Below are 20,338 nucleotides of genomic sequence, written 5' to 3'. Positions count from 1 at the left end.
GCAATTTGCTTATGATATGCCTCATTTTGTGTTTTTTTTTTTTTATTTACTTATCTGAGACTGACCTACCAGCTAAAACCAGCTTAGCCAAGACTAGCTAAAAGTTTCCAAAACCCATCTAAAACAGCCTGCTACACCAGCTAATACCAGTAACAAGCTATATAGTTAAATGTTTGTTATAAAATTCTATTAAAATTCAATTAAAGTAAATAGTTTTTTTTTTTTTTTTTTTTAATGTTTTAAACACTGTAAAAATGTTTGAATGAGCGCAGCGCCCCCTGGTGCTATACGCAATTTTTCTGCTCCAGTCAAATATCTAAATATCTACACTGTCTATGCCCATATTTTGGTCAACTTTACGTATATTTTTAAAAACGTATAAGGCCAATTTATATTCTGTCGATTTTATATATAAAGTGACCCAAGTTTTTACTCATACTGAAATATTAGACGTCAATATTTGGTGGTTTAAATGCCCATTCAAAATCTCTGTTCAAGTTTAAACCATTTTTTTATATAATTAAGTGTTTTGCGTTGTTTCTTCCTCATAAATGAGCATACAATAAAAATTAAATATTATTTAAAGAGCCATACACTCTTTTTTTGTGCATTATTAGTTCTGGTTTGTCCCTTAAAATTCACAAAATTCCTACAAAGTATGTTGTCTCCCAAAAAATAAATCTATAAGGCAAGCATGTTTCCATCATGTTTCCTAAAATATAAATCACATTTTTCTGATGTCTGAACTCTATCATCATTGGTTTAGGAAAATATAAACAGATGGTTTAAAATATTGGTAATAAATGTATTTTCTGTGAATTTGTATCTCAAATTTTGAAAGCATGTCACATCCATAACGCTGGAATTGCTCAAATAAAACGACATCGTTTGGATATTTCTAGAACCTGACAGTGTTTTGTATAATTTACTTTAACAGTAAAACTCACTGCAATCAATTCTGAGTTTTTTGCAATTACACTTCATACAATGATATGAAATTGGCCTTTAAAATAGATATTTCATATCACTGACAGCCAATAACTTAAAAATATTTCATGTTGATCGACAGATGGCACTCTCTACAAATAAGTTTCGTAATGGTTTGCTCGCAAACATGCGGCTCTTTATAATGCAAGGATCAGTCAAATGTATCTAATAGGTTTGTCTATTAGATCAGTTGAAGGTCGACTTGAGTAACAAAGAAAAGGTCACCAAAATACGAAGACGAGATGTAAACAGCTCAAAGTGACAAATTGTGCCAGTGATTTGCAGTTGTTTGAGAAACAAGTTGACAAATCTATGTTGTCAAACCAAATTAAACACTTATCCAGACTTATTTTATGTAAAAATGTGATACAAATGTTGTTTTAGTCTAAAACAAGAAGAATTATGTTTAAGAATGATTTCTGATGCAATTCTGCAGTATGCATATACTGATGCAATTAACATACTTGCTCTTCATGTATTTAAATATGTGTTAAAATATAATAGTGACCATAAATGAGACCCTGACACCTTAAAATGGTGTATGCAAATACTTTATGTTGTAACATATGACCAAGACAGATTACAGCACAACAGACTGTGCTTCTGAAAAACAATTTAAAGATAGCAAAGAAAGAAAACATTAAAAAGTGACTATTTTGCTCCTCAGAAAGTTCTGTTTGCATAGAAAAACAAATGCAACAGAGTCTAATACCTTGAAGAGATTGTAAAATAAATAAAATCTTGTTTGTTTATATGTGCAGTTTCACATGATACTTCTCAAGTATGAATCTCACGAATTAATAATGCTGTAGTTTCACAATCTTCTGATTATGGCACATAATCTGGCAACTTGATTCAGGGTTGCATTAAGGCACATTACAAGCAGGTGAGAGATATGGCGAAATACTGAAAACCAGAAGTCAGCTCTTTGCTTGTTTCTTTTTCTGAACCAGCTCTGCCAGCAGTTTGTACCGGGACATGCACTCCTCCTGAACAGGACAATTTCAAAGAGATTATTAAATCATAACATGACCACACCTGACAAAAGAGCATAAATAAAGGGTAAGATGTAAGATTATAACGCTCACCTTAGTTTTTCCAGGCACCACTTTCGCAATCTTGTCCCAACGTTCAGTGGTGCCACGTGGGTATTGTTGTAAGGCCAGCTCCAAGAGCCTCTGCTGGTTTTGTGTCCATACATCATCTGCACTGGGTTTTTCTTTCGAGACAGATGGTTTCTTCTCATCCTCGCTGTCATCATCCACAGCTGTGGGGTCAAAGTCTCTCTGTCGGCGCCCTTTTACCCTTTCCTCCACCGCTCCAGGACCAGCGCTCCCGGCAGCAGATTTCTTTGTTCGCTTTCGAAGGGTTTTGATTTCTGAGTCCTCTCCCCCGACCGTCTCCCCCAAATCTTCCGGCTCTCCAGGTTCCTCTCGCTGGGTCATCAAACTGTCAGGTACCATTGCTGCTCTGGAATTCTTCAATATCACAGTGCCGCCCTTCAAATCAGAAAGCTTCACCAACCCTGGATATAAAAAAAGTGACAAATTATTCACATGGGGGGTAAGTAGAGAATAAAATGGTACATGATAAAAGAGATTTAATTAAATTAGTTTTAATGTTGCTTACCTGATGTATTGTTTACAGAGTCTTTGACTTGTTTTACTTTTGCTATGACCTGTACAGAATTAAGTTTGATTTATTACCTTGAAATTAATAGCATGTAAAGAACACTATTATTATTATTTTTATAACTGAACACTTTGTTTTCCATAGTTTTTACCAAAACATCTAACTCCTGAAAGTTACTCTCCTCAGTTCCTCAACTCTTTAAAAATAAACCTGAACGTATGTGTAAGCATCCTTATACATTCAGCCACCACTACCTCTCTGGTACAGGTAAAGACCACCACGACGACATGAAATAAATTTGATCAAAGCACATTTTTATTTCCTGACCAAGCACAAAAACATTGTATGGTTACTGTATGTTTTAACTAAATAATAGACCCACCTCAGTCACCGATCTGCCCAACTCATGAGCAATCTTCTCCCACCGGCCAGGTGTCCCACCAGGAAACTTGGCCATACATCGGGAAAGCTGGCTGAGATCTTCCTCTGTCCACTCATTGGCCTGCAATCATTCCCAACTATTACATAATGACTTTGTTAACCCAATATTCTTTCTATGGAGAGAAGTACTTACTTTCTTCTGCTGCTGCTTTTTGTCCTCTAACCAGTCATCCATCTGATCTTCAATATCTTCGATAGATGTGCCCTGATCATATGCTGGCACAAAAGCTGAATCTGTACTGGGTTCGTAGACTGGAAATTCAATTTTAGGCTTCTTCACCTTGGGCCGTTTTTCTTCTGTAAACCCATCATTAGGGTCAATGTTATCATACTCATGTGTACGACTATATGTGCAGATGTCAAACCTTTAAAAAAAATTACATCATGGCCTTACTCTGCTGCATTTCCTGCTCTGCCAGAGCCTCTGCTTCTGCCTCCTCTCTTTCTTTTGCTTTCATTTCCTTATACTCTTTGTAATACTGCTTTACATCCTGAAAACACAACATAAGACCATGATTAGCGTTGTATGTTTAAATCCAAGTATCTCTTTTGAAAACAAGTGGGAGTGTTTTTAATCTGGAACATTACCTGGACTAAGTGAGGAAGAGACTTCACAGAATAGTACAACCAGATGCTTAATTTGAGAGGCAAAATGTCATGCCAATGTGGCCGGTCAGATCTATACAAAAGAAGCAAATAGGTTACGATTTCCATGGCTAAGTACCAGTGCTAGCATTACTTACAAAACAAAAACGCTGATTGTAAGCTTGCGTCTAATAATATAAATTCACCTCTCGTTCTTTTCTTGCGTCAAGGACTTTATCTCTTCTGTAATCTTACTGCTTTGCTTTTTCTTCTTCTCTTTCTTTTTCTTACTCAGAAGTTCATCCTGAAAAGAAAATAAGACTGCGTTATCCAGAGACACTGAAAAATGTTTACATTTTAGAAATGGATGTTGCAAAATGCTTACCAGCTGCTTCTCCAAGTAGATGGACCATATAACTGCATAGTGACCCACTGTCAGAATGAGGAAGAGGAGGAAGCCCAACTCTGAATTACTCATTTTACGAACACGTCGATAATAGAAAACTGGCTGTCTCCAATCCGGCAGCCCATTAACCAGGATGTCATCATAACTGTGGATGTAGCAAAGTTACCCGTAAGAAAGTGCTCAGCATAATCTACAGTTTAAATAACTTATCATTCAAGCTTCACATTTTGTTCGACTACATACAGTATATTGCACAGTTTGCGGACTCTTGCTGATGCCATATGTTAGACTTCCAAGTCAAGTACACTAAATGAAGAGTTTCGTTCCAAAATACCATAAATAAAGTTACCGCCAAAATCAGTATTGTGTCTGGTCTGTATTAAAAAGTAAATTCTTCGTTTTACGCAAAATACTGATATCCAACGTGTTATTCTGTCATCTTCTCTCCATTTTCCCAAAACGCGATAAACGCCTATCCTCCTTCTCTGCAGAATGGAACAAATCCACTCAACAAATCACAGCGCACCATTCCACGCATTGTAAACAATAATGCCGGCGCATTGAATACACATGGAATCCTAGTTTTTCTCATCTACTTTGCAAATTCGTGATCAACAAACAAACAAAAACAAAATAATTCTATTGATGGCATTGAAAAACCTTTGGTGGTTTCTGTGGCGGGGAAGAAACATAAGCCATCAAATTCAAATAATATACAGAAGAGGCACTCGGATCGCTGTAAAAAATGTTCAACGACGACATCTCAAGGATGACAGCAGCAATGACAATGTTCTTAATATGACAAAGTAAGTGTTTTGATTAAAGCCATTAATGTTTATTTTTTTTAATCAGTGTATACCACTAGTCAATAGTGATAGACCGATATATCGGCTGCTGTGTTCGCCGATAGTTTTTTCCAGCATTATTTACAGAGTGTTGGAAGCCGCAAGCGATTGCAGGTCATGTGACTAAAAACAACCAACCTTTCCATGACAACATAGAAAGCTTGGCCTAACACAGAGGTGGGCAATTCCTGGTCCTGGAGGGCCACAGCCCTGCAGAGTTTAGCTCCAACCCTAATCAAAAGCCCTTTTCACACAGAAATTCCGTAAAATACACGTAAAATGCATCCTGGATTTTTCCGGAATAGTTAGAGTTTTTGTTCGTTCACACTGCCAAGATTACACGGCATCTGATGGTCCCAGAAAGACACGTGACATGTTGAAAGTCCCGCCCTCTCTTCTACGCAGCGTTTATTATTATATATTATATATTATTTCTCTCTCCAGAAACAACTCATTTTTGTTTATAATAAGACTACAAAGGAGCGCGTGAATGCACAGTTCTATGCTGGTGAATGATCTCAGCTTCTGAGTGGATATTTGACGAGCTCCCTGATTTCTGCTTTGATACAGTTTTCAGACATTTCTCATCGTGATTGTTTATATGCATTTAAAACCCGCATTTTGAGGAGCTGAACAATATATCTCGTTGGCATGACATGCGGGTATTTTCATTTATTATAGCTCAATGAGCACGTGACGCGATATTCTTTTATGCTGCTGAATGATCTCCGTTTCAACGCAGGAAGTAACGAGCTAACTTACCTGATATCTGCTTCAGTCTAGTATGCTGACATTTCTCGTAGTGAATGTTGTAAATCCCTCATTTTAAAGAGTTGAACCAACTTCATGTTGCCATGACACGCGCGTCCTCACTACAACACGTGTGTCATTGTTTATGCGTCTCATATATCATTTTCTGATAACTGCTTCAATCTAGTTTGCAACATTTCTCGTGGTGAATTTTTATATGCATGTTATCTGTCGTTGTAAGGAGCTGAACCATAACTTGTGTTGTGATGATGACGCGCGCGTCCTCACTTCGACACGCCCTTTACGGCATTCTTGTTCACACAGAGGGTTACCCGCGTATCTTACTAGGTCCTCTTTCCGGCAACCATCCCAGAAGATTAACGGAACGAGTTTTTGTTCACACAGACGCTTGTCTGGCAATTTTACGGGTATTTTCTGGGACCAGAGGTCTGTGTGAATGGGGTTAAACACAGCTGAAAAATCTAATTGAAGTCTTCAGGACTGTTTGGAAATTACATTCAGGTGTGTTCGACTAAGGTTGAAGCTAAACTCTGCAGGACTGTGGCCCTCGATGCCCACCCCTGGCCTAACAGCTGATCATAGCTGGACAAAGCAGGTTTTTATTTCTCATCTCTCTCTCTCTCTCTCTCTCTCTGTCTCTCTCTCTCTCTATATATATTTGTAGTAGTAAAGTGCTAGAAATCAATATCCTATGCTGATAGTTCCTTGTCATTGTGGAGAGCGCAGTTCATGGTTCCATAGCACCCTCATCTGTTTTTACTATTTGTTAAATATAGTTTTTTTAAGTTCAATAAATGTTACTTTTTTAAATTGAGACATGTAACATTTGGCATCATCGTGTCATTTTTATAATGTAAATTGAGTGAGCAAAAGCAGTATTGGCTCCAAATATCAGCTCAAGAAAATCGGCAGTCTGTATCGGTCATCGGCTAAGGCTGATGAAACAAAAATCAGTATTGGCACTAAAAAATCCATATCGGTCGATCCCTACTTGTCAACTAAATTAATATAACATGGCAAAGATGAATGCACATTTATATATTGCTTCAATAGATTTATAGCATTTTGTAAAAAAAAAAACTTGTCATGGATTTATTGCATTTTGTGGAAAAAATTATAAGTTGTAATGTTATTATAACCTAAAGATGCTATGTGAAAGTTTGTAACAGAAAATAGTGTTTTTCATTTTTTTACCCAAATAAGTAAAAATAGATTTATTGCGTTTTGGAACCAAACTCTTCAAATATTCTTGAATAACGGATTATATTAAAACTGTATGTAAGCAAGCAGCTCATATCCATATTCATTGGGCTACCTGTTGTGGAGGGCTAATGATAGAGACCACCACAAGGTGTAAGAATGTTTGAAAGAAATATGATCAGAGCAATATATTTCGCTACTACCACTATTGTGCAAAACATTACTGACAAGCAGCAACATCTAGTTGATGATGGACATGACAATGAGGAATGAACAAAAACATCTAAACAAAAAAATTTTTCTCCTAGGGTGTTGGGGAGTCAGTCGACATTGGCTTAACTTAGCACCCTCTTGTATACGATACATTATTAATACGCTCGCTTGTGAAGTTTATTCATAGCCGCTGTCTTTTGCAACTTATATTGTCTGTCGGTTTTTCTGTGTTTTCCCCATATAAATAAAATTGAATTAAAAAGGAATTAACTTTCTACAGTTGCTCACCTTTGTCTTCTTTCCTCATCCTTAAGGACCTAATAGATGGCAACTAACTAGTAAGAGATGACAGAAAATATTACCAGTTTAAAAAGCACAGAATCAAAATGATCTGTATGTATTGGGGCATGAGACACTTACCTGTCTGAACTGTGTTTCTGCATTTTCATCTTTGTTTTTATCTGGATGTAATATAAGAGAGAGTCTTCTATATGCCTTCCTGATTTCTGAGGAAGATGCATCCTATGAGAAACGGAATGAAAAACATCTGTAATGCTAAGATTTGTTAGAGACAGGTTTTCAATGCTACACTGCACTTAAACGTTTATGCAAAAAGAAAATCTCACGTGTGATTGTTTTGATAGAAGGGAATACATTGTTTCAGACATATTGAGATACATTGTTATATATTGTTAGCCATCCTAATTCATTAAAACACAAGTATCGTGTTAGCAACCATAAAGCTTATTTAAAAGGTATCAGCAGTTTTCGTTTTGGATAAACGTATAATTTCATGTTAACATTATTCCATGTTTCTAAATCACAGCTGGTGACTTTAAAAAGATAAGCGACGTTTTTAACAGTAATCTATCTGTTATGACTCGTTGATCATCACTGCATTAAAAATGTTATGAACAATACAACCCCAGCAGATCATTTAACGAAAGTTAAAACGCGGAATATGCGGAATACTATGACACGTCATATGTTGCTGTCTAGGCCCACAGCCCGGGGTTTTCTTTTTCAAAGGCCACCGCCATCCAGGTTCTGCAGCGGGCAGAGTCAAATGACCTCCGCCGGATAGACTATAGACATGGATTATACGGTTATGACCACTATTTGATACGATAAAATCAAAATACCGCGGGGAGGCTAACACTGCGATGTTCTCAGCGTCGGTATACGCTGTATTTAAATTAACTAAACGTGGTAAAACACAAAGCAGAAAGACAAAACGGATCTGACCTGATTTACAGACAAAAACTCGTAGAAGTTTTGGGGGATCTCCTCCACCAGGTCGAAAAGCTCCAGGTCTGCGTCCCATGCTAACGCTGGCGGTGGCTGAACAACGAGCAGCCCGGCGAATAGCACCAGTGTAAGGATCCCGGGTAAAGTCATTGTTAAACGTTTTTATATGTTTGCGAAGATTTACCACAAACTAGCCATTCGGAAAACGTTGGTTTGGAGACGACTTAAGCATAACTTCCCCTCCGTTAGCTACAACAGGCCCATCTCGTCTCACCCCGCTGTACGTCCACACGTTTGTTCACATACAGCCGCCACAGCACGAGCCAATAAGCATGAAAGCTTCCATGGCTACATGGTGCGTCATGACTCATGCAGTTACCATGACAGCTTCAGGACTTCTGGCAGCTGGATTTTAGTAAGATTTTATTAGTACACAATAACTGTGGCTTTATATGTTTAAGGCAAACATATGTCTGTTTTAACTGTGTCAATGGCATAAATCAACCATTTCTGCAACTTCTTAAACGAACGATTTTTTCTCTATTATCGGCTCAAATGCTCACTTGGAAAAAAGCAATAAGCTACGAACAATATATTTACAAATGTTTAATGATTATATAAAAAGCTTAATCATTTGTTGTTTCAGCTTTGCAATTGTTGCAGCTTTGGATGACATTTGCATCCTATTTTAAAATATTCATGTAACTTCTTTTTGACAATAGCATGATAAAGTCCTGATATGAGTCTTGTTAAAGGCCGTCTTTATTGGCAGCAATAATCAACTCAGTAAACAGTCTTGGCTTGAAATTAAAGGCGAATGATTAGATTTCAATACCTATGCTGTGTTCCTATAGCTTTCATGTGAACAAGAAAATATTTGAGTGTATTAGGCTACAACTGATAAATAATTGAGACATGATCAGTTAGGGGATAGGTGAGGTAGAAAAAGCTGGCTTATAAAGATACAGCATGTCTTTAAAATAAACTATGTTGAAATAGTTAAACTATACAAAATTGTTAAAACAGTAGAATTAGATTTTATATTAGCCATTCAATGATCATAGCGTATTTAGCAAAATCTTAAAGTATTGTTGGCCTATTATAGTTTTTCTATTATTCATTATTTTAATGTAGCTATAATAAAGAAAATGTCATCTTTTTTAGTCGTAGTGGCAAGGTTTCATTTTATGAACTGCGCATATGTCACGGTTGCATTTATGACATTTCTATTCTAAATATTTTTATATATTTTTTATATTTTTAGACCTGAGAAATATTGCACTAGGTTAAACATCATAAGTACAGCGTAATTTAATATTAGCAAGGTCGATAATAGATGACTTTGTTACTTTTTATTAAGCGCATGTCATTGAGCCGCGCCAGGTATAGTGCTGCCAACCTTTCCAGATCCGCCAATAATAAAGCGTGAAGCGAAACGTTTTTCTCCCAATGGGCGTTCATTTTTTTACCAGTTAATTTTGCTCAGCCGTCCTCTTAGAGTAAAAGCTTGAGATTTAACCACTTTATGGGGTGCATTTATAAGGCGTCAAATATTAAATGTTCTGCTGCAAAGTATGGTCCAAATTGCTTACATCAACTGAAACACTACCGAAAATATACAATATAGCCAGCGCTTCATAAAAACAGATACATTGTAAAATAGTTGTATTACTCATGCATGACAAATAAACAGTGGAAGACAACGGTATAGCAAACATATTTTATGGTTTTAAATATTTTAAGAAATTGTATACATTTTTCTTCATTATTGAGAAAATAATTTTTCATTGACTCTTAACTGTTAGGCCTACTATTTAAATTTTAATTTGAGTATTTTTTCCATTTTTATTTTATAAAAAAAATATTAGGCTTTTGTGTGGTAAAATTACTAAAATATCAGTATTACAAGTATTTAAATTTGCTTGTATATTACTATATTTGCAGTTATAAATCAAATGCTCCTTTGAAATACAATATTTTCACTACAGTGAGTCAATTCCATAAGAAATCAATAAGGTTTGATTTTTTTCTGTTTCTTTCTAAACACAAAAGGGTTTCAAAAAGGAAGGAAGGTGTAATATTCTTAATGAGCAACATGCTTATTAGGCTACGTATTAAGCTATTATGCGTGATTCTGATTAATAGAATTATAGAACATGTAGTAATATTTGCGTAACACTGAAACTTGTCCAGGGAATGTCAATGAATTATATCATGGTGATGTTTTATATAGGTATAAACAAGGTAAAATGAATACATAAAGGACAAACAGGCTTGCACCACTATGACATATGCTTAGTTTATATATATATTTATATTGATATATATCGTCACTTACAGCGGGGACGTTTTGTTCACATGTTTTGGTTTTTGTATGTTCAGCTAAATATCGTATTATTGTATTCATGTTGCTTCATGAAATGTCTGTCTGAATAGGTTGGGGTTTAGGCCAGGATTTAGACTAAACATCACATGAACACAAGTCGGGCGTAGTTTAAAGCTTTACCTCCATCTCCCATTTATTCCACAAATCAATGGATCAGTAAACAATGAATAATCAATAGAATAATTAAAGTTCAAACCAATAAACAATAATGCAAAAAGAAGAAACCTCTTTCCTCAAAGACAGTCAGTGAACATGGTATTCATTGTTATGTTTGCCAGCTTATAAATTGTATAACACATCTAATAAATTTTCTGTATGCGCTAAGCTGAAATAGACCTGCTGAAACAAATTAGAAAAAATTAGGTTTAAAAATAATATTCGTGTTAACATTCTTTTAACATTTTTGTAATGTTCAGCAATGAACAATGTAATAAATGTCTCTTTAAAAATAATTAATCCTTTAAATATTCCGTATTTTTGTCTTGATGCCTGTGCAATGTGGACAGCATTTGTCAAGAAACAGCTCTCTGCTAAGGACAGTAGAATCAGCTCTCTGCTAGTGAAGGACAGTAGGCTAATCTCAATAAGATGTTGCTCAATATGTCTTGCATTTACACCCACAATAAGATACGGCCATTTTGATGATTCATATCTGTAGTCTGAATAAAGAAATAACACGTATCATCATGACTTAAGTTAAGGGTGCCACCGACTGTGAATAACATTTTTTTGTTTGACCAATTCGATTGATTCGCACTTCGCAGAGTCAATTGTCTGGATGGCGGCTTACTAATAGTTTATGTGCGAAACTTGCGTAGTACGAAATAATTGACGAAGCTGTAACGATCTGCTGAAAGCCGTACGGTTAACGCGAAGTGCCTCGCGTTTCCGCCAGCATGCCTGCTGAGCTTCTTTGTTTTCGCTGAAGTGGATGTATTAGAGAAGCTGACGTCATGGCAGACAGACCGAGCTTGTGGTGTGCAGCTGAACGCATGCAGGAGCAAGAAAATTCAGACCTACCGCACGCATGCGGGTGCACGCACCGCTGCGCGCGTTCACACTTTCAATAGAAAAAATATGAGTAACTTTACAGAATTTGTTAACGGTTTTCACTGCATATGTAAACGATAGTGTACGGTCTATGAAACGGAATATGAAGCCAGCAGAACAGCGAAGCAAAGATCGTTTTTTTCCTAAATAAATGTTAATGAAATACTAAACCCAAAAATAATTCAAATATAAAAAGTAAACCAGCTTAATTATACTATGCCTTTTCTATGGTGTTGCTTAGAAAAGGCTTTCCAATTTACTTGACTGCATGATGTTCAGAATATCAAGACTTTAAATACGATTAATGAAAACTATCTTCTATAATTTAATAATTAAATAGCTCTAATATTCCACATAAAAAATGTTGGAATTAAATTGCTTTTGCTTGTACCCATGAATCCAGAGCACAATTTATAAACTTGAATTTTCTGTCTTTTAAAAGACATCCCTGCTTTGTCAACACTCTAAATGCTATGTAAATAATAGCATTTGCATTATCCTGACTTTTAAGGTATAGGCAGAGCACGAATTTACGATTCGAAACAAACGTCCAGCTATGAATTTACATTGAAAATTAAACTTATTTCGGTTATTTGTTTTAATGATTTAATATTTAAATAAAACTTAATTTCTTTAACTTACACATAGACTTACACAATGGTCTTTATTTAAGGCCTTTACATTCATGATATTAGGCAGTTGTTTAATGCTATGAATAAGGAAGGCTGTAGGTGTTGAAAAGATGATGATATTATATCCGCTGTTTGGAGAAGGTGACACAGTTAAGGCGTTGACTATAGTTTCAATATGAATGTTTTGTTTTTCTTGCGAACGTCATAAAACTTTGAGGCGTCACCTAACCTAGGCTTGAACATTGATTGAAACAATGATTTATTTTATTAGAATAATAGTAGCAAAATAAAAGCAGCCTTCACTGAATTATTGAGCTATTGGTGATACTTTTATTCATTTTTAATGCAGAACAAGTGCTTGTTCGGCTGTAAATCCGACTCTACGTGCAATCTATGTGCAAATAGAAGATTTTTCAAAAGTTGTACAAAACTAAATTTAGCTACAAAGCTAACGTGATTTACCGAAGATTTTTCTCCCTCCGAAGTGATGTGGGTGGTGACGTTTGACAAAGACATCCGTCAGAGGGGGTACCCTATTGATGATACCCCACGACTAATTCCCAGGCTACCCGTAAGGAATGAGGTCACGTGATGGAGTGGGGCGGTCGAACTAAGCCATTTTGGGGACTGTGTCAGTTTGCACTGAACCATCAGACCGATGTTTTCCAGATCGATGAGCTGAAAACCTACGCATTTGGAACTTACCATTTATAGCCACAATCTGTGGATTTATTTGTGAATCAAATCAGAAAGTATCTGGTAACAGTGAACAATCGTAACCTATGTGTAATTGCGCAAAAAGGCCACAATGAGCACGGCGGTGGTACGTTAGAGCCATTGACAGCGTCTGCAGCTCATTCCAAGATGGCCGCTTCGGTAGCATTCATTTTTTGCTGATCGACTCTCAAGTTTCATTGTCTGCTATAACAAAGCTAAGAAAATTCAAGGAAATATACTGGGTATGTACGTTTTAATTTTCAAGCGAGCGGGGTAAACAGCCGTTCTGCTATTGTTTGCTATCTGTCCGTAGACAAAACACTGTATGTTACCTCTCTTGTGTGTATGATGCGTGTGAATTTCATTTAAATTCTGTTCGATTTTTAGGAAATGCGCTCTGTGACTTATGTTAACACAACATGCATGTCTGCGAGCATGTCATCATTGTAAATCTGACGTGTATTGCTGTGTTTCAATGCCTTTTTTATCTAACATTAAAAAGTCGGCGCGCACTGGAGAGCAGGCGAATCGGGTCAGGTGTTATCGGTTGATCACTTTCATCTATTTCTTTCCGCCCGAAAAGCAAAGACTACCTACTTTATATTATAGAATTGTGTAGTCTAAAGACTGTAGATTTAGACAAAATTAGGCATTGTGGCTTTTCATGTCGTCAATTAATTTTATTAACTTAAATCCATTGTTATCTGACTATCCCCTTAGACGTTACACACGAAAACATATGTTTCATTTTGTGTAGGCTATGTTAACCTTGGATAAATGAACGTATTCATTATTGTTTACCTGTTACTGAATTAAGTTTGGATTGTGTGTTTGTGCTGGTTTTGTATTAGCCATTTTAAATACTAAAGTGTTAAATCGAGTTTATCCGTGACCAGGGCGCATCAGGCTAACCTTTCTTGTACAGAGGAGGTTTAAGTCCTAATTACAAGGCTTGATTGTTGGAAGCCTATTTAATCTTATTAAAATTATTATTATTTTATTAATCAGTCAGTTGTTGACTAACATGCCAAGCGGCTCTAATTTTTGTAAGTTCTTAAACATGATGCAGATAACTCCATCTATGAAATATAGTCTAAACACTGTTTATGTTTCAATCTGGAGCATTTGTTCTTTGTTGCTAAATGATAGCTTTGTTAAGATTTTGTCTGTCATTGGAAAATTATAGTGCTCTTTTAACACTTGCCAATTTGCCTTGATTTTCATACATATGAATGTCTTATATTTACACACCCTATTGTGTAATTTTTACCGCACTTTACATGTCTGAATTTCATGACCTAAACAGATGGTCTTCAACAAAATGCTTACTTGAAATCTTGTTGACAATTTACGGGGCTCATTATAATATTTCTATATGAAAATTTACTCTTGTTCTGCCAAACACTAAACTGTCAGAATCACTAAAAGTAACATATTTTTAGACCAATTTCTTGTAAACATCCATTCAGTTTCTGTGTTAATTGACATCAAATATGAACCGTATCTGTTATCTGAATTATTACTTATCCACATAAATTATTATGTCTTAATTTGATTTGGTGGTTGCTTGTAAAATAGTTTTACGTTTTAGGCCTGCACGTCTTTGCTACCTCATTTATTTGTTCCACCGATCTAATGATTCTCTTATGTAAAATATCATGATTTAGTCTGTCTGTGTACTGAAATATCTTCTCATAGATGTTACATTTGTTTTTATACAAGCTGTCTTTCAAAGCAGCCAGTTTCTCCGGTTGATGACTTTGTTTAACAGTATGAGTTTTCTATAGGCTATACTGTTATGATTTGTGTTAAAAGAAATTCGAAGACAAAATATCAACAAAGCAAACATGATTTTTTTGGACGGTTATTTAGTGCGTTGGATCAGACCACATTGCTAACTAAATAGTTTAAATCTCATAATTAAATGAAAAATTCGCTTTTGCTCTGCAACCCACAGAGAAACAGTGTACAGAAAGCAGGACAGCAACGAGCTCTTGAGCTTCCGTTGACTGGGTTCCTCATTTAAGACATCGTAACGATATAAGGGAACACAGTTTATTATGCATAACATTTTGTCTGCTGAAATTATGTATGTACGACGTGTTTAATAGGTGATAGATAACCGCTTTTGAAACAAGTGTGCATCGGAGGTCGCAGCCTCACGAGAACTCGGACACGGGGCTGTCTAGCAAAATGGCAGCCACCTTCAAGCTGCATGGTTTCATTTTTTTTGCCATGAATGCATGAGCGGCCTTGAAGAGATAATGTTTTACCTTTAATTGATTTATTATCTGTTGTTGTGGTCAGGACGATCCGTGAATCTATCGTAGTAGCGGCTGCGCTTCGACTGGCAAAGAGCCAACTACAACCCGTCGTCATAGCAACAGTACGTGTGGGCATTTTTTCTTTCACTCTTACCTGTACGCATCCCAGTAAACAAATGAAAAACATTTCACTATGTGTCTGCAATCTTTTATTAAATGTAACTGTTTTTTTTCTCTAAATGTAGAGTTACGCAAGTAATTTTCATGAGTTATTTGTATTGTCGGGGTTATATGTTATTTTGCCTGCTATTGTCGCATTTTTGCAAGTGGACTTGATACGTTCAACGTTAATATGCCAGTTATGATTTTTATATTAGCTATTTTAATTATGTGTAATTATTTAAATAGGTGTCATTATGTCTTGTTTGGTTATCAGGTCGGCGAGCTCGCATAACAATGCACCGAACAACAAGAATCAAGATAACGGAGCTAAATCCACATTTAATGTGCGTTTTATGTGGAGGATACTTCATTGACGCCACCACCATTGTTGAATGTTTGCACTCATGTAAGTCTAAAAATCTCTATAAACCCACTTTGTTTGTTTTGTTTTATACCAAGTATTTTTTATTAATTCCTCACTGTAATTATGTTGTTTTCAGTCTGCAAACTGTGTATTGTGAGGTATCTGGAGACCAGCAAATATTGTCCTATTTGTGATGTTCAAGTTCATAAAACAAAACCTCTCCTGAATATCAGGTAAGGAGATCAGAAGTATTTAAACATTTTAGTTATTTTGGTAAACAAATGATCACATAATGATAAATAAAAATGATTACAAAAAGTAATTTTTAGAATAACCTCTCATGACTATGTTGGTAAATTTTCAGGTCAGACAAGACCCTTCAGGACATTGTATACAAGCTGGTACCTGGTTTGTTCAAAAGTAAGTATTTACACATGTGATGGCTGTGAAAACTATGTTAAAGTCTTATAATCTAATAATAAGATTAGAAACATCAAAGTTTGATATCAATCGATTTCACATTGCTTCATTCATTTCAATCTTCGACATGGCCTTACTCAGTCAATATTAAAGATAACAATTTTCACAGAATGTTTTTTACATTATTTAGGATGATTTTATGTAGAAAAAGCTGCAGATCACAAAAACATTAGCTGCATTTTCACATTTTTATGATATCAGAATTTCAGCCCATTACAAAGCATGCTGTATAAGGAAATAATGCTGTCAGTCATGATCTGTTCATTGTGCTTTTGTTAATCAGATGAAATGAAAAGAAGGCGTGATTTTTATGCTGCACATCCATCAGTTGATGGTAATAAAGTATTTTTATATCTGATCATTTTTAATTTATTTTTTTATTTACAATGATAGCTTATGCAGTCCATTTCTTTCTCATTCTTTAGCTACAAATGGTTCTAATGAGGATAGAGGAGAGGTGGCAGATGAAGACAAGAGAATCATTGCTGATGATGAGATCATCAGTTTGTCCATTGAGTTTTTTGATCAGAGCAAGTAGGTTCAGTTCACTGTAAACTCTGTGTAGTGCATGTTACAACCCTTGTTGTTTTGTACTGTATGTCCCCCATGTTTTTCATTGGTTATCTGCTGATGGTGGGGTTTCTTTAGGAGTTGTATCATTTGCAAAAACTTTTTTAGCTTGGGCCTATGTGATATACAGTAAAAAGTAAATTAGTAAACAGGACATTTGAAGGTTATAGTATTATAGTTACATGTTGTATGTTTTCTGTATTAACAAATGTATTAAAATGAACAGATTTCAAAGTAAAGATGGAGAAGAAAAAGAAGCTACAAGAGAGGTTATAACTTAATTTAATATATTAACTCGAGTCACTTGAGAGTTACAGTGCTACTTATTAAATGTATGTTATTAAATTTCCATAGGCTAATGTAAAACGGTACTTACAATGTCCTGCCGCTATGACAGTGATGCATCTCAGAAAATTTCTCAGAAGTAAAATGGATATACCATGCACCTTTCAGGTAATCTTGTTCACTTTGATTTCTAAGGTGTTTCATATATTTTAAACGCTTTATTTTCCAGTTTGTTATTAACATTTAAACACAAAGGTCTGAAGAAGCTTGTTTAGCAAGATTTTATTTTTCTTACAGATTGAGGTTATGTATGAAGATGAGCCTTTGAAAGATTACTATACTCTTATGGATATTGCTTATATCTACACATGGAGAAGGGTATGAATTAATTTATAAATTATATATTTTTTTAATTATGAAAGTGTCTTTATTTAGTTTGTTTGAGTGGTGGTTTAAACACTTGATTAATTTTTCTCTTACAGAATGGACCACTGCCATTGAAGTACAGAGTTCGGCCCGGTTGCAAAAAAATGAAGTTAAGCGGCCCAAGGGATGACATGACTGGTGGGAGAAGGCCTGAAACAGAAAGTGACTCCAGCAGTGACAAACCAAATAGCCCAGCTGCTGCTGCACCCTCTACATCCTCCTCTCTGCCCAGCCCAAGCACTCCTATCCAGTCTCCACATCCCAACTTCCCTCATATTTCCACACTTAATGGAGTTTCTGCCAAAGTGGGCCCAAACAGCCAAGCTCCTTTCAGCAACAAAGTCTGCAAAACCTCTCTTAATGGATCCAACTGTCTTGGGTGACTTGATATAAATGCCAAAGCCATCAACCCCATGCAAATAGAGCTGTGATGATGCTTTCTTTATGAACCACCTCTCCAGTTTTTTTATATTATTTTTAAATATATTTGTTTTGTCACAACACGTGTAACACAACGTTGTAATTTTTTGTATTAACTACTATCTATGGCTTAACTAATATTGTGATGAGTACTGAGCAAAAACTCAGAAAGGAGAATGTATCTTTTTTTATGAAACGTCTTGTTCTTTTAGATTAGAACATCAATGTATATAAATCATTTTCTTGTCCTTGAAGTCTTCAATAAAACGCAAGGGGCTGCGCACAATGTTTTGGTTAAGTAATTGTTTGTTATATCCTTAAGGGCATTATTCAGTTATAAAGGAGATTTTAACTGTAGCCTATTCAGTTGAAAAGTGCAAAGCCAAACACATTTTTAAGAACTTATAACAAAGCGTAAATACGAAAGTTGGCAAAAAGTTTTAAATGTTAGATTTACAAAGGGCAGAAATACTGTGTCAGTATTGTTTGAGTTTTTTGTGCTCGCTAAATAAGTTTAAGAAATGTAGTCTCAATATTTTTTCCTCAACATTTATCTTACGACAGGAAGATATAGATTGTTGATAGAGGACGTATAAGCCTTATAAATTCGGATTTTCTTTCCTGCTTACATTTCTGTGTTCAAATGGTTCTATGTTAAAGCCAATGTATCCTTAACTGTTGTACAATATTAAAAAAAAACTTTGTTTAAATAAACATTTTACTTTTTTATTACTAAATGCATTCTTTGGACTTTTAATAAAGCAACAATTACCCTAAAGTGACTGGACTGTATGCGATCTTTCTCTCAGGCGGTTCGCACTCGCAGGTCACTTGCCTTTATTTGTAGCTGAACAAAGTCATATAGGTGACAAATTATAAAACTCGGAGAAATTATTCATTTATGAATTATTTGTATTGATGCTTTGAGAAACGTCTTGTGACTGTTGTGTATTCATTTTTTTGGATCCTCAAGCACATAGCTATTCAGAGCATGACGGCCGTGCTTTGACCCCAGCTGTCAAACTAAAAATAGATAATAGCTTACTTCAGTGTTCAAACAACAAGAAATAAAAATGAAGTTGGCGGTTTGCAAGTTTTTTTAGAATCTATTAAAATATGTAAACTTAAATGACAGGCTGTATTTAAAAACAAAAAGTAAAAAAAAACATGGACAAACCTGGGCAGACCTTGACTGTTGCTTTCGGCCTTCATGTCCAACCGTTGCTATACGTGACAAATGGCACCACTGCATCTGACATAAATATTTAGCACTTTATCATGACAAAATAGTGTAATATACTTAAGTATTTACTATAATAATGAATAAGTAAGTAAGCTTTGTAGCATCACAGATACAAATCACTTAAAGTGCAAAAAACAACGCACACAGATTAAAACAGAACAAAACAGAAAATAAACAAAACATAAGTGCCTGATTAATTAAAAGCTTTTCTAAATAAAAATGTTTTCAGGTCATTCAAAATGGCTACACTTTAAAAGTTTACTATAAATACCACATCTTTATTGTGGGAGAGTTATTTCGTTCTCGTATAGCAAATTTGAGAGACAAACGTTACAGTTATTCATTTAAAAAAAGATTAACAAATTATCTCTAAAAATACAAAGCTCTTTAAAATACAAAAAGGGCAAAAATTAATGATTTGCTCATAATGTCATATTCCTCGGTCTGTCCTAACAAACCACTGTATTTAGTGTAGCATATGCATGCGCTTAAATATGACCTTTATTCGCGGCTTACACAAAAATCTGTCCGCTGTGTGGTTACCGAATTTTTTTTAATCATTTCTTGTTTAAAGTGTTAGCCTATTCACAAACCTTAACGAAGAATGGGCTATAAGTACGCATTTTATCAAATTGTTCAAAGATATAGGCTACATTTAAAGTTTACGTTGCGGTGTGTGTGTGTGTGTGTGTTGTGTCATTGCTAATTTAGTGAGACATGCAAATATAATATCTATAACGCAATAGCTTCGTAAAATCTCATAATGGTCTCAGTTTTTAAGAGGAAACTTATGGCGTATTACGCACAGCACAGGTAACCTTTTGGGGTTTGTTTACAGATAAATAATAGGCCTATATTACAGGAATTTGAGATATACTGTTGATAATAATAAAATGAAAATTCTTTGGAGGTTAAACATCCTACAAAATAGATTAAGCACAATTGCATTAAAGATCATCTTTAGAAACAGCAGTTAGTTCAACATAACTCTACTTGACTGATAAAACAGTT

General features: G+C 35.3%; 2 protein-coding genes across 5 annotated transcripts; one reads left to right on the top strand and one right to left on the bottom strand.

The window, feature by feature from the left end:
* Positions 1-1,522: 1,522 nt before the first annotated feature.
* dnajc1 (DnaJ (Hsp40) homolog, subfamily C, member 1) lies at positions 1,523-8,639 on the bottom strand. Its single transcript, XM_073875956.1, is given in 11 exon segments — positions 1,523-1,976; positions 2,076-2,512; positions 2,617-2,665; positions 3,002-3,357; positions 3,455-3,551; positions 3,649-3,739; positions 3,852-3,949; positions 4,031-4,196; positions 7,369-7,415; positions 7,501-7,602; positions 8,326-8,639. Coding segments are annotated over 11 exon segments (1,665 nt in total). The 5' UTR covers positions 8,479-8,639; the 3' UTR covers positions 1,523-1,907.
* Positions 8,606-18,821, top strand: bmi1b (bmi1 polycomb ring finger oncogene 1b). 4 transcript variants are annotated; one of them, XM_055202288.2, is made up of 11 exons: positions 12,965-13,355; positions 15,421-15,499; positions 15,814-15,945; positions 16,040-16,136; positions 16,268-16,323; positions 16,667-16,717; positions 16,809-16,917; positions 17,180-17,222; positions 17,308-17,406; positions 17,536-17,616; positions 17,721-18,821. In XM_055202288.2, the coding sequence occupies exons 3-11, from the start codon at positions 15,834-15,836 to the stop codon at positions 18,045-18,047; spliced, it is 975 nt and encodes a 324-aa protein (XP_055058263.1). In that variant the 5' UTR covers positions 12,965-13,355; positions 15,421-15,499; positions 15,814-15,833; the 3' UTR covers positions 18,048-18,821. The 4 variants fall into 4 exon arrangements, with proteins under 4 accessions (XP_055058264.1, XP_055058263.1, XP_055058262.1 ...); XM_055202289.2 differs by lacking the exons at positions 12,965-13,355; positions 15,421-15,499 and adding an exon at positions 8,606-8,743; XM_055202287.2 differs by lacking the exon at positions 15,421-15,499 and having other exon boundaries at positions 12,967-13,355.
* Positions 18,822-20,338: the final 1,517 nt, after the last annotated feature.

This window comes from Misgurnus anguillicaudatus, chromosome 2, assembly GCF_027580225.2.
Source record: "Misgurnus anguillicaudatus chromosome 2, ASM2758022v2, whole genome shotgun sequence".
NCBI lineage: Eukaryota > Metazoa > Chordata > Actinopteri > Cypriniformes > Cobitidae > Misgurnus > Misgurnus anguillicaudatus.
This window is presented reverse-complemented; position numbering and strand designations above follow the sequence as displayed.